We start from the raw sequence: 14,638 nt of genomic DNA, 5'->3' as shown, positions 1-14,638 counted from the left end.
TAAAACAAAAAGATAAAAAGTGCAATTAAGATACTTGCAACTATTCTTCCTATTGCAGCAAATAGTTATGGTATTTCACAAACTTGTATGTAATTGAGCTTGTAACTTAAAATTGTGAAATTAGTTAAAAGCTTAGCGGTATAGATAATTTATTAAACTAGACTTTTTCGATAAAACAAGCTTTTAAACTAGCTAAAATTTTAAAAATTAATTAAAAAGATACATGCAATAATTATTTATTTATTATTTAGTTAATCATCAATTAAATAATTATTAAGTAGAGTAATTAAACAAAAGGAAAATTTAAAATCAAAACATTCAATCATTTATTATTATATTTTATACATATTTGAATATGCAATATTTACGAAAATTTACAAAAGTAGTGCATTTTGACTTTTTTATTACAGTTTTAGTGTAATTTTTTGAAATATTATCGGAGTAGTGCACTTTTTACTGAACTCGTGTATACAATGCACAATTATCTTCTTTCTTCAAAATTGTGGACATGATCCACGATTTCACAATTTCTCTCTCCCAAGATCGTGGACTATTTCAACCTCACCTTTTCTTTCTCCATAATCGTGTGTATGGTTCACGATTTTCACAATTTCTCTCTCACAAAATCGTGGACATGGTCCACGATTTCAACCTCACTTTTTCTTTCTCGAAAATCATGTGTATTATCCACGAGTTCAACCTCAATTTTTGCCCTAATCCATTACATACTTCAAGACTAGATTTATTTAGGGTTTATGGGGATTTTGGATGGGTTTAAAAAGTTGCATTAGTATTGTTAATTTAGGCTTTGTTATTTATATTTTATTTCATTATTATTGATGTGATTAATATTAATTAGATAAAACATAATGAAATGAAAAAACATTTATAATAAAACCATTAAAGTTACAAGCATTGAAATTACAAACATAAAAATTAAATCCCTAATATTAATGTCGAATGTGATGTGATGAAGTGTCACATGGGACGACCTCCTTCAACCCAATATATTTTTATACAATAGTTTTTTAAAATATTTTCATACTTTTTGAAACTAGAATTGAGAATACTTTTTTAAAACTTACACTATTTTGAAAATGAGTAATAATAGATTTCATTTTGCTAATAGATTTACCTCTCATAATTCATGGATATAGTGATTAGTCTTCACACAATTGTATACTATACATTATATATTTGTATATATAGAAATCCCAACCAGAACAAATCAGGCATCCACAACACAAGCAACATAAAACTACAAGTACAAGGGAGAGACCAAACTAACTTACTAATCTTTCCCACATAATAAGTTCACTTTTTTAATTTTAGTAAAAGTTTAATATTTATATATTGATAATATTTATTTAATTATAGTCTATTATGTATGCAATGTTAATCAATTTAAAGATTTATATACAATACTATATCATCCACAATTTGTAGTTTTTGAAGGGATAACAATTGATAAACAATGATGGAATGATAATATTTTTTCACATTTATTTTATTTGTTAATTATCAATTGAGTATGGTATGTAGTGTAATAGAATAAAAATTCTCTCAATTAATGAAGAAGTAAGTGATTGTTTTTACTCCTATTTTTAATGGTAAAAAATGTGATTTCATGATAAACAAAATACTAAAAATGTTATTAGATGTAATTTTTGTATGTTATTAGGTAGCACTTGCCTAGAGTATCCTTATTGAATATAAAAAACTTTAATGCATAGATATCACTGAAATGTGTTAATCTCTTTTATTAATTTCCTTTTAACTATTCTACTTCATCACTTCAACAACGACACAAAGTATTGATCTACAAACTATAACGAAAAAGGTAAAAATCCTTGGACAAATATTGATCTAACCAGCCATGGCTTCTTCAAATGGTTCTTCTCCGGTAACAAACTCATCTCTTCATACTCTTTCTATATATATATATATATATATATATATATATATCTGAAAATGTTGGCTTCTTATTACTGACTAAGTTCACTGTTGAATTGTAATGAAACAGAGAACTGTTGAAAACACAGAGAATAGCTTAGAGAAGATCAAGCGCCAACTAGCTTCTGGTTCTGGTAGAAACTTGTTACAGGGTCCACTTCTCAAGAGATCTGAAACTGTATCTTCCACTTTACCTTTCAATCAATTTATTGTTTCTATATTTCATCATCAATTATTATCACTGTTGACTATAGAGTACATAATCATATCATATTGTTTATTTAGTTGTGCCCCTTTACTGGGTCTTTGTTCTTTTTTCCAATTTTGCTCCAAGTTTTAATTTTTATTACATATACCTGATTTTGATCATTTCACTATTCCAACATTTTCTAGGGTTTTATGAATTATGATCCTTTTAACATTCAATTTTGTTCTCCCCCCTTTAAGAGAGGCTTTTATTGATTGATGCTTTTAGAATGTGCTATGCATTTTCCTCTTTGTGTTGTATTGTTGATAGCTAACTCATCTAAATTGTTATTGTGTTTACAGCTTAGAAAATGGAACGAGCGTTGGGTATTCTTGGACCCGACAACAGGGAGAATGGAATACAAGTAGGTTTAGGTGTATATATATATCATGTTTGTCTTTGTGTTTGGAAAATACTTTGGCTACTAATGTTCTATGTTGCTTTTATTGAATTAGGACAAGAAGAAATGAGCCAACTGTTAAGGGCACAATTGTATTTGATGCAAATAGCACAATCACTATATCTCCTGTGAATTTTCAGTAAGAATGATGCTTATTTCTCTCCGATTTCCCGTTATGATTTACGCAATTCTTCTGGATGGAGTTTTTTTTTACACTCTTTGACATAGTGTTCCTTTATCTCTGTGTGTCTCAGTGGGCTGCCGAAGTACGACGGGTGCTGCATTTGTATCCTTTATATCATTTTATCACTTACTAATCAATCATCAATTGCTAAGAAATGATGAAAATCACTGTACTTGTTACCTATTAACTGCCTCCTTTAGATATTGGAACACCACAAAAAAAGGATTACTTCCTTTGTGCAGAGACTCCTGGTGCTGCTAGAGCTTGGGTATCAACATTACAGTAAGTTTTATAATCCCATACTTTCATCTCCATTTTTCCTTTCTCTTTCGGCTAAGTTCCATTGACTATTTTCTTACATATTTTTTGCTAAATCACTGTGCTATTTATTAGCATATTAATGTGTATGGTAAAGTTCTTTTGAAATACAAGAGCACCAATTTATATGATGTTTAAAGGGATGTTGCTTGAGAGTGTAATATGACGCCAGTTAAAACTTCAGTTTAGTTGTTGTATTTTGGATTCCATATCCCCGCTACTAAAGTACAACATTATTACATTTCAAGATTTACATCTATGTGATGTTTTCATGTGGGCGGGTAGATTTATATGGGGAAAATTAACCTTGTCGAAGCAAGTGCAAAGAATTTCGGAAGTACTTGAAGGAAGTTATGTTGCTTGAACAATCTTATTTCGTAAGCTACCATTAGGTATTAAGATCCTCTTGACAATAACCAAAGGAAGTTATTATGCCTGAAAAATCTTACCTGGTCTTAAAATTGTTAAAATAGTTCTTTCATAAACCAACAACTTGAGCCTGCGTCTCCTACTTCTTTTCTTTCTTCACCAATTCCATTTTCGTTGCAAATATTATTGAAGAGCTTTACATGGTTATTTAATGGACTAAAATAGAATGGCTTTGTTGTCACCTAGTTAGTGGAAGCCTGGAAGGTGGCTTCTTCTCCTTAGTAAGATAATGGTTTAACGTAGCTGTTCTCAGTGGCTACAATAGTCCAACATCAAATTAACTTATGAGTTTTTAGAGATTGGTGATTGAGAGTAAACTTAAAGAGAGCTGGTTTGCTCTCTTTTTATGCATACATAACATGGGTTGGATTATGAAACGTATGTAAAAGGTTTAAGAGAATTTTGAAAGATTTGTGCAACTTGGGATGGATGATAGAATGGAAAAAATCTTTGGTATGATTTATGATTGGTAAAATTGTATATTTCTTAGTTATTCTTTGATGCAGCTATCAAGGGTGCAATAGTTGCAATATATTGGATTTGTTTTTGGATCAACGGGGTAATGGGAGGGAGATTAGTTGGAGTCCTCTTGTGTTTTTTCTTGAATGTCTGAACAAATGAAAGACTAAGTGTTCTCGAACCTAAGAGGACCAATACATTTACTAAGAGTTTTATAATTAGTTTACTAATTTCCTCAAAATGACAGTATATGAAAGTCATACTTGTTTGTCCTGTTTAAAATTATTGGAGATTTATTACTGCTATGTCTTGCCTTCATAATTTTGCAGCTGTTATGAACAGTGTGTTCTTGGAAAGGGACATATGCAGAATACTAACGTCATGTTATATTTCAGCTTTTACTTTTATGTTCCTCCTGTTATTATTTTTTATTCTCTTATTCTTGCTTTTTGCCACAACAGATAAATTTGTATGATCAGAACTGTTTCTGTTGCAGATTTTCTTGTCTAATTGCTTGCAATTATTTCCTTGTCTGATTTATTTTAACATCTGCAACCAGTGCAACTCAGTTGGTACTGAAAGCCCATAAAGAAGCTGTGAATTCCTTAAGTGGGAATGGTTCTACTGAATTAGGGACTGTTGCGACGGTTGTTGCTGCAGCTAATTCAACAGCCTTGGAATCTTCTAAAGAAATTGAAGAAGCAATGAAGATTTCTTTACGAAATGCTTTGGGAATGATGACAAATAAGACTACTGATGGTCCTACTCCTATGGATAATTTAACAATCATGAAGGTATAGTCTAGTCCTGGTTTATTCCATCTTTCTTTGTGCTCCATTGCATAATTTAGCATTTGTGAAGGTAAAGCAGAATCATAGTTAGTTCCCTTTTTTTCTTAAATCTTACTTTCTTATTGTGCTATTTCTTCTAAAAGCCTGGCATGGGACCTACACATTTGGTTTATACTATTTTTGCCATTTTCTTTCGATTTGGGCAAGTCTTTCATTAGCTCTGTAGTGTGTTAAAATTTTCAGGATTTAGTCTTTGTACTTTCATCTTTCCTTCCATATTCTGTTTGATTGTTAGTCTTTTTGAATATGTCGAATACTCCCTTGTTATTGTATTGTCTGTAAGTGCATGTAATTTTCCCTTTTCTTTTAGGGTTAAGAGAGGTCTGCTCATTTGTCACTGTTTTCTTGAATTTCTATTCTTTACCGACTTCTGATATATGTTCACTTGCTTAGAAAAAAGAGTAAAGGAAACGGAAGAAAAATAAAGAAAGCAAAAGTATCACAGGAACCCTCCCACACTGTCCTTCTCTCTCCAAGCATGTATTGAACTGGGAAAAATTAATGACAAAATTTGAAGAAGAAATGATATGGTTGACATAAATACAGAAATGAAAATTTTCAATCCGACAAGGATTATCTGCACACAGATGTTTAAATATTTCCTTCGGACTTTATGGTTCTTTATTTGCATATTTCATTGGATTCAGTTGTAAGTTGCTAAGATCCTACTCTACTCTATAGGAAACACTAAGAGTTAAGGATGAGGAGCTACAGAATTTGGCTCGAGACCTTCGCACACGTGATTCAACTATAAAAGATATAGCAGACAAATTATCCGAGACTGCTGAAGCTGCTGAGGCAGCAGCATCTGCTGCTTATACTATGGATGAGCAATGGAGAATTTTGTATGCAGAAATTGAGCGCTTGAAAAAAGAGTTCGAGAAGAAGCAAGAGGTGTTTGTGCAGAAGGTATGCCATTATGATCTGAGTGTTGCTGGCCATGAAATTGTCTTGAATGTTCAGTATTTTATTTCCTTGTAGCTAAAAGAGTCCGAAGAAAAGATTACGGGCTTAAGCAAAGAAAGAGAGCAGTTAACCAAGCAGAGAGATGATGCTATTCAGGAGGCAAATATGTGGCGTTCTGAACTGGCAAAAGCTAGAGAGCATGAAGTGATCTTAGAAGCAACCGTAGTAAGGGCAGAAGAAAAGGTTAGGAATGCCGATGCAAATGCTGAAGCTAGTATAAAGGAAGCCGTAGAGAGAGAGTCGGCAGCAATAAAAGAGAAGCAGGAACTTCTTGAATATGTGAACGTACTACAAGCACAACTTCAAAGGTTAAGCTTCTTATTTTTTAGCCCTTGCACGAAATTTCATTAATTAGGTTTCAATAGTTTTCTTTTGTCACCTAACCCAACATGAAGATGGAAGTACTACATATCAACACTTAGAGCGAAACAGGAAATGAAAGAATATATGTGATGTGATGTTTATTTATCTTTTTGCATTTCATCGAGTCTGAATATGTCTATAAGCGCTATGAAATGTGGAGTTGTCGAACAAAGTTTACTTAGCAGAGAATTTACTTGTTAACAGGCAACACTTTGATACAAGTCAAGTTTTTGAGAAGACAGAGTCATCCTCAGATACAAAGCACGTTGATCCGACAGAGGAGAACGTGGATAAAGCATGCTTAAGTGTTTCTAGAGCAATCCCTGCAGAGAGCGTAGTGCACATGGCGACCGATGAGGTGAACGTCCGGCCCGTTGGAGACAGTGAATGGAATGATATTCAGGCAACAGAGGCAAGGGTAGCTGATGTAAGGGAAGTAGCATCTGAAACAGATGGAAACAGTTTGGATATTCCTGTGATTAGCCAGCCAGGTACCAATCATCACCATGAACAAGAACAAGGGCCAAACTCTTTCCATCAACCCTGATGCAGTGATGCTATCTACACATATACAACATTATAGAAAATTTCACTTGTAGGGAATGTAATTATACCATTTTGTTGGATAATAATCATGTAAACCTTATTGATTACATTTTATCAGTTTCCTAGCCAAGCTGTGTTATGACCAGCCCTGAATGGCTGAAACTGAATACTTTCTGATGTAATACACCAAATATACAACTAGTTGGCCTATAAACTTTCTATGATACATTTACATTCTATCAACTAATAGAGCAAGTTTAACAACAGTTCATGGAATGCACTGTCATAACTGTTGATGATTTGACTAGTTATTAAAAGGAATACAAGTTCTTATTTTCTGATTTTTATTACATTGTTTTGTAACCTTTATTGTGGCAACTGATAACTTTTGTCTACCTTGCTCTTTTGTGTTAGCAAAGGTGTTAAGATATATGAATTGATGATACTCTTGGTAAAAGTGTTCATGGCTTCCCATTTCAATCCATTATTTGATCCGAATTCATCAAAAAGTTGGCAATGTTAACCCTTAGGTATGAAAGTGAAACCATTATATAGCCAGTGTCCTATATTTTAAAGTCTATTGTGTCCTTGTTTGAACTTTTATTATGTCTTGTCCTATTAGCTAAACAATGGATTTAAAGCAGAAAGTAGTAAACTAAAAAAAGATGTATATATATAATAAGATAAATAATGTCAAAACTTTTGATACAATATAATATGTCAAGTATTCCCACTTCAACCCAAGAAAAGAAGTGGGGTAGGAGGTTTGTTACTATTATGGGTAATATAAGTATAAAAAAATGTCCTTAAAATCTATATAATTATTTACAATGATAATAATCCTTGGATGGATCCATAGCAAACTGTACCACAGATCTGAGATCATCCCAATTTTCATTTGCAAAAACATCATCAACAACATTATTCTGGTTCCAAAAAGTTGGGTAAGACAAGGTTGTTGGAGGCTGAGCTACATTGGCAAATTGAGTTAGAAAAAAGTGGTTCCTTTGGTCAACATGTTCAATAACAGGTTTAGTTTCATTTTGTTGAACGACAACTGAATCTGTGAAAGTCAAATATGGGTTGGTGTTGTCAGATTCAAAGCTGCATGTTTTAGAAGTTGAAGAATTACTTTGGTTTGGTTTTGAGTGTTTCAAAGGTGGTGTGTACTTCTTGTAAGATGGAATGCGTTTCAATATTCTGCATAGTGTCCATACTTCCTGCATATAAATCAATCATGTGTTATATTAGTTCCAGAGTTACGTGTTTGACTCGATTTAGCTCGATAAGGATTACCTCAGCTCGAAACTCGACTCGAGCTCGATACGAGTTATTTTTTAGCTCGAGTTTGGCTCGATTAAAGTTCACAAACTTTTCAGTTTAGTTCGAATAGTTCATTTGGACAACTCAAATAATATACTAAATTTTTAAAAAAATGTTATATGTTATATATATATATATATATGATGTTATTTATATATAATAACAATAAATATAACAAAATAATGTATGAGTGAAAATAAACATAAAAATTAGTTATATATATATCGAGTTAGTTCATGAACTTAACGAGTTGAATTATATCCAACTCAAGTTCGGCTTGTTTATTTAACGAACTCAAGTTCAGCTTATTCATGAACCAATTTTATCGAGCTAAATAACGAATCGAGTTTCGAACGAATACCGAGTTAATTTAATTCATTGTGAGTCCTACATAATACAATTATTCGAAATAAATGGTTAATTAATAAAAAGACACGGGGACATGCAAGAAAAATAAAGGGTACCCCATAATGTTACTAGTTACTACTATTCAAGAGAGCTGACCTGGTAGCTATAATAAAGTCTAAGGGCAAAGGGACCATATATGAAATAAATGCAATTTATGTAACATTGACATGAGAACCAAAAGACCCTCAAAATATTCATACAATATAAATTGAGATTTATTGCAATAAACTATTGACTGAATTTTCTTCATGCTTACAAAGGTAATGTTATGTGGTCAAGTCAAGGAAAGTGAATTGAATTAGTGCAATGTTTGGTACACCTGAATTGAGTGGTAAAGAAAAGGGGCAATCAATGTAAATTAAATGTAATGGATCGATTTTGACTTTGCGGTTTGAAGTATTTTAGAATATAATCAAATCATGTGTTAATATATTATACTATCAAAATATTTGGTCTTTTATGTTGTGGTACGTAATAGTGATAGTTAAACTTTTTTAATCATGTAATACTGTAATATATAATCAAATAATAGGACTATGACAAGTCCTTTTTACACACTTGCACCAAATCAGAATCAAGTGCATACATTTTCTCTTTTCTTTTCTAATAGTCTGAGTCACCAATCACTTAAAGATATATGCCATCAAACATTTGAGATCATATTTTCTATCTCATAAAGTATATCACTTTATGTATCACTCAATATAATTGATTGAAAAAATAAATTTAAGTTAATTTTTTTAATAATAAAATGTTTTTTCTGACCAATTATATTAAGTGACATATGCAATGATACACTTGAATCTAGAATGTGAAGAAGTTTCCAAGCAGGATCTCAATCATCATTCGATGTGTTATCTTTAGATTTGTCTTATATAAGGTTCTAGATGGGCTTAAGTTATCATTTAATATTCACATATAATCTACTTTCAAACAACATACATAATCATATAGTTTAGGAGTTGATATCAGTATTGGAATATGATAAATAAAAATTATTAATTTTTAAATTTATTTTATTGGAAAATAATTTTAAATCAAGACGTTAGATGTTACTTTGTATGTTGTCATATTCAAGGATAACATCTGCCTCCATTCTTGTCCTACTTGGTATCCTCATTCAATTAAAAAATTGAACTTAATTAAAAAGAAATATTATAATAACATAAATTAATATTTTCATATTATTCTATATAGTTTAGTTGGCTAGGTACGTGATGAAGACAGAATTTTCTTGGGACAAAGGATCTTTGTCTCACTATTACGTGGGATGAGGATCTGTTGTCCCAAAGTCTGTCCCAAACCAATCATATTATATCATATCAGTTAAAAAAATAAATATTCATGACTTTATCAATTTTTGCTTCACTGTGATTGGTTAGAGACAGATTTGGGACGATATATCCCCATCCCATTATGTGATCCTCCAATAATATGAATTGAAACTTTAGAGTACCCCATAAGATTAATTATAATTGTATAATAAAATGGAAAAACAATGAAAGAAGAAAGTAAGAATGGTATAGTAATTAATTGACTTACAGCTTCTAAGTGAAGATCATTAGATTGTGGATTATTGGTAGAAGTATTTGCATTAGGTAGTGGAAGACGAAACTCATGCATCATCCAATCAGTTTTGGTTCCTTTTCCAGCACTTCCACGATAATAGACCAATGATTTCTTGAGACCAATTACACATTCCTCTAATGATGATGAATATATAGGTTTATCAATCCCTGTGGCTTTCCAAAATCCAGATTTTGTAACCCTATTTGGCCTTATGCTGTTCCTATACTTTCTCCCTCTCTTGCAAAAGAAATACCATTCTTTCTCCCCCACACTACTCACTTCTATTAATCCATGCATCAATTACAAACCATGAATTATTATGCATAATATTACAGAAAAATATCAAAATGATGGGGATTAAAGGTTGCACACTTGCACCTATAGCTTGATGATATCTTAGTATTGAATATATTATTGAACTATTCAAAAGATTTAGAATATTTAGTCTTTGATATAGTCACATCGTGTGTTTCATGCTGATCTAGTAAAAAAAAGACTTAGCTTTTTGTTGTATTAGTTCAGTTAAATTAGTTTATAGCTATTATCTTTACATGAAGGAAAAGTTAATTTTCAAGAAGTTAAAATCTCCTAATCAGTCTATAGTTCTATACTAGTTATCTGAAGAAGCATGAATTTATGATCCTCGTCAAACACTATATTTATCTGAAGAAGCATAAAAAGTAAATATAAATATCTTACTTGGAAGATCCCATGGATCATATTTGTAGATATCAATCTGTTTGATGAGTTCAATTCGAAGAGATTTTTTCTCCACCTTTCTCATAAGATAAAACCCAACAAGTTCTTCATCTGTTGGATGAAATCTAAACCCAGGAAGAACAACTTCATTTTCTTTCTTCTCATCAGACCTATCTACTTTGGCATCCTCCATTTTTTTCTGTAACACTTAGAGTATGTAACAAAGTTGGGAAAGCTTGTTATATAACGTGTAAACAAAATTCTTCTTCCCAATATTTATGTTATTTTTTGTGATATTTTGTTATCTGTTTGTGTATCTGTGTGAAATGAATAATGGCTGCAAGAGTCAAGTCAAACACTTAGATGCATAATTTTCATGTTCTGTCACCTTATAAAACTTACACGATCAACAATTTCAACGTCATATATATGTAATTTTTAAATTTAGCTATGTTCTTGATAACTATTCTTAGGGCAATTACTAAAGAATCCACCTTATAAAACTTTTTAATTTTTTGTTGAAATTTAGTGTATTTAATATATTAATAAATTTCTTTAAAAAAATATATATTAAGAAATTATTTTTATAGTTTTTCAATAAATAAATTGTTTGGTTCCCTTCACCATTATTAAGATAACTATTATAATAGTCCAATATTTTTAATGATTTCATATTAATAGAGGAATGAGTGGGTGATTAGTTTAAGTGGTATATGTCTATTAGTATCTAACCAAAAACATGAGTTTGAGTCATATGTATGAATAAAGTCTTTATGGGAAAAAGTTACTTTCACTATATTATAAATGTTCACCATTTGGATAAAATTATCCAGAGTAAAATATATATTTTTGGTTAAGGCCTAAAATTAAATTAACAACTTTTAAATTTATTAAATTTAAATGCTCAATTGGTAAAGCTCTGATATATAAGTTATGAGTATATAATTCTAGGTACTGGCAAATGCACATATTATTTGATATATGAGAAGTATACATGTATCTAAAAATCAATTGATAATCAGAAGTGTAAATGTGGTAAAGAGAATGAAGTAAGTAATGTGAGACTTTTAACATTTCTATTTAACTCAAGTGCAAAAGTTAACTCAAATTGTAAGAGAAACACATTTTTTGTCCCACAATATGTGTCAGGAGATTTAATTGGTAGAAATTTTTTTAATAATTAATTTTTTACTTAAATATATTTTTAACCAATCATATCTCATGACACATAAAGCGACACTATTGTGAGACAAAAAATGTACTTCATATTGTGAGATATGTCTGGTCTAGCCCCAATAAATGTCTTAACACACACCTCTCCCACTCGTAGGACTATATATATACGAGTTGTGCAACATTGATCTGGTTAGGATCCTACGCTATATGAAAGTTTTGTGAGATATGCATGGTCTAGCCTCAATAAATTTCTTAACACGCACCTCTCTCACTCGTAGGACTAACATATACGAGCGGTGCAACATTCGTCTAGTTAGGATCTTATGCTATATGAAAGTTTTGTGGGATATGTCTAGTCTAGCCTCAATAAATGTCTGAACACACACCTCCCTCACTCCTAGGACTATACATATACGAGTAGTGCAATATTGATTTGGTTTTGATCTTATACTTTATGAAAGTTTTATTTCAAAATCAAATTAGCTATAAGAAGAGTAGAAGAGTAACTCACAATGTATAAATTATAACAAAAATAACGAGGCAGACGTAAGAATTTCAACCATGTTAGGTAATTTCATGAAAATTAAAGAAATTAATTAAGATCATTAGTTTAATTATTAAATGTGTCAATGATTTGCTTTTAGAAAACTATAATTCATTTATTATGATTGCTCATTTTATATTTTCACTTCGTGCTAATATCTAATGAGTGTAATATCTATATATTGTTAGTGTAAAAATTTATATACAGTCAATATATTATTAATCATTTATTTATATTAATTAGAGTAAAAATAATTAAATGTAAATGGTGAATAATGAATTGACTTAGTATATATATATATATATATATATATCAATTAATTACTTAAAAGTTAGGAAATGATTATATAGAAGGGACCAAAATCAATCTTGAAGTCTGAAAATATACTAAAAAAATAATTAATTCTAAAGAGGAAGAGGTTTAGGGATTAAAAATTTGTTTGTGTTCAATTTGTCTTTATTAGATAAGTGGAGATGGGGAGTTCTTATTGAGAGAGAGTCTCTTTGGGTAAAAGTGTTGAGATCCAGATATGGTGATGAGGTGCTTCGCAGAGGTGAGGTTAGTGACTCTGAGTGTTTTAAGAGAGGTTCTTCTTGGTGGAGAGATCTTGGTAGACTCAACAATAAGGAACATGAGATCAGTAATAGGTGGTTCAGTGAAGGTATTCGTAGGACAATTGGATATGAGAAGTCCATTCGGTTTTGGACAGATTGGTGGGTGGGGGATTGTCTTAAAAATCGTTTTGTAAGATCGTTTAAGGTGGCACTAGACAAAGATGCCCATATTAGTTCCTTGGGAGAATGGAGAAATGGGGCTTGATGTTGGAATCGAAAATGGCGTAGGAGCTTGTTCTTTTGGGAACAGGGAGAAGTCAAAGACCTTCTCAAAGTGCTAAAAGAAGCCAGAATTATACAAGACCTTGAAGATGGGTGGATTTGGTCTCATGACACTAGTGGTTTCTTCTCGGTTCGTAATACTTATCATGTTCTTCAAAGTGTGGATAGCAATAGTGAAGTTGACTACTTTAAAAGGTTGTGGGCTTGTAATATTTCACCAAAGATGGGGTGCTAAGTGTGGAGAATATCCTTAGATAGTGTGCTAACAAGATTGAATCTTACTAGACGTGAAGTTCTATGTTCCCAAGATTCAACAAGGTGTGTGTTTTGTGATGTCATGGACTAATCCATAGACCATTTGTTCTTCACTTGTGCTAAATCTTATGGTGTTTGGCAAACACTTTACTTATGGTTTGGTCTTGCTTCTACTATCTCCAATGATATTAAGAGCAATTTCTTTTCTCATATGAATATACTTGGGATGAAGAAAAAGACTAAACAATAATGGATGTCCTTATAGTTTGTTACTATTTGGTCCTTATAGTGGATGAGGAACAAAATTATTTTTTAGAATTCTACCTTCAATTTAGATGAAGTAATAAATTTAATCTTTCTTCACTCTTGAACCTTCTCAATGCTTGCTTCCCTAGTTTTTGTTTCTATGGAGTGGGTTGTCTTCTTAGTTATAACATTTAATTATTTATATGGACATTTGTTCTTATAATCGTTTTTATTTATTTTTATTATTGAATTTCTTTGGCCGCTAAAAAAGCAACAACATCCTCTCCATGTATTATTAATTATCGAGATCCATAAAACTTATACAACAATTGCATAGTAAATTAAGTGTGACACAAACTTTCATAGAATCCTAGGATATTTGAAGGGGTCCTCAAAGTTAATTAAGCATTGAAAGGTGCAAAGACAATGACAAAAATTCTAGAAGAGGAGAACCCTTGTTAGCTTTCAGTGTCACGCCAAAGGAAAGTCTACTAGAATGGGGACAACTTTGACAATTATGGACAAAGGGAAAGACATTTGCAATCAGGGAAGAGTCTCAACATTTCAAGATATCTAATTTTGTAGAAAATTTTTGGGTTGAATTATCGTCTTACTTAAATGGTCTTATAAAAATAGAGAAAAAAATGTATGCATATTTAACAGTTTTTATATTGTCAAATACATGTTTATATATATTACTTTTATTTAAAAATAAATAATATTAATAAATTGCATATTAATATTAAATACGTTAAGATGAGAGGCATGGACCGAGTCAAACTAAATCATCCCAATTTTGATGCAAAATTAGTTATATAAGAGACACGGATTGGTTATATGTTTGATTAATGTTTGATTGGGCCCAA

The 14,638-nt window shown here is 31.2% G+C and overlaps 2 protein-coding genes across 3 annotated transcripts; one reads left to right on the top strand and one right to left on the bottom strand.

The window, feature by feature from the left end:
* On the top strand, positions 1,768 to 6,959 carry LOC109341610. The gene is made up of 10 exons (XM_019579554.1): positions 1,768 to 1,903; positions 2,024 to 2,131; positions 2,503 to 2,564; positions 2,656 to 2,739; positions 2,855 to 2,886; positions 2,985 to 3,066; positions 4,550 to 4,784; positions 5,523 to 5,750; positions 5,823 to 6,115; positions 6,375 to 6,959. Exons 1-10 carry the CDS (start codon positions 1,877 to 1,879, stop codon positions 6,715 to 6,717), a joined length of 1,494 nt encoding a protein of 497 aa, XP_019435099.1. The 5' UTR covers positions 1,768 to 1,876; the 3' UTR covers positions 6,718 to 6,959.
* LOC109341596 (transcription factor JUNGBRUNNEN 1) lies at positions 7,380 to 11,018 on the bottom strand. 2 transcript variants are annotated; one of them, XM_019579545.1, is made up of 3 exons: positions 10,716 to 11,018; positions 9,990 to 10,294; positions 7,380 to 7,936 (listed from the first exon to the last, which is right to left on the bottom strand). In XM_019579545.1, exons 1-3 carry the CDS (start codon positions 10,906 to 10,908, stop codon positions 7,538 to 7,540), a joined length of 897 nt encoding a protein of 298 aa, XP_019435090.1. In that variant the 5' UTR covers positions 10,909 to 11,018; the 3' UTR covers positions 7,380 to 7,537. The 2 variants fall into 2 exon arrangements, with proteins under 2 accessions (XP_019435090.1, XP_019435083.1); XM_019579538.1 differs by having other exon boundaries at positions 9,990 to 10,297; positions 10,716 to 11,015.

The sequence above is a fragment of the Lupinus angustifolius genome, chromosome LG02 (genome assembly GCF_001865875.1).
Source record: "Lupinus angustifolius cultivar Tanjil chromosome LG02, LupAngTanjil_v1.0, whole genome shotgun sequence".
Lineage (NCBI taxonomy): Eukaryota > Viridiplantae > Streptophyta > Magnoliopsida > Fabales > Fabaceae > Lupinus > Lupinus angustifolius.
The sequence above is the reverse complement of the archived record's forward strand: the minus strand, read 5'-3'. Positions and strand labels throughout refer to the sequence as shown.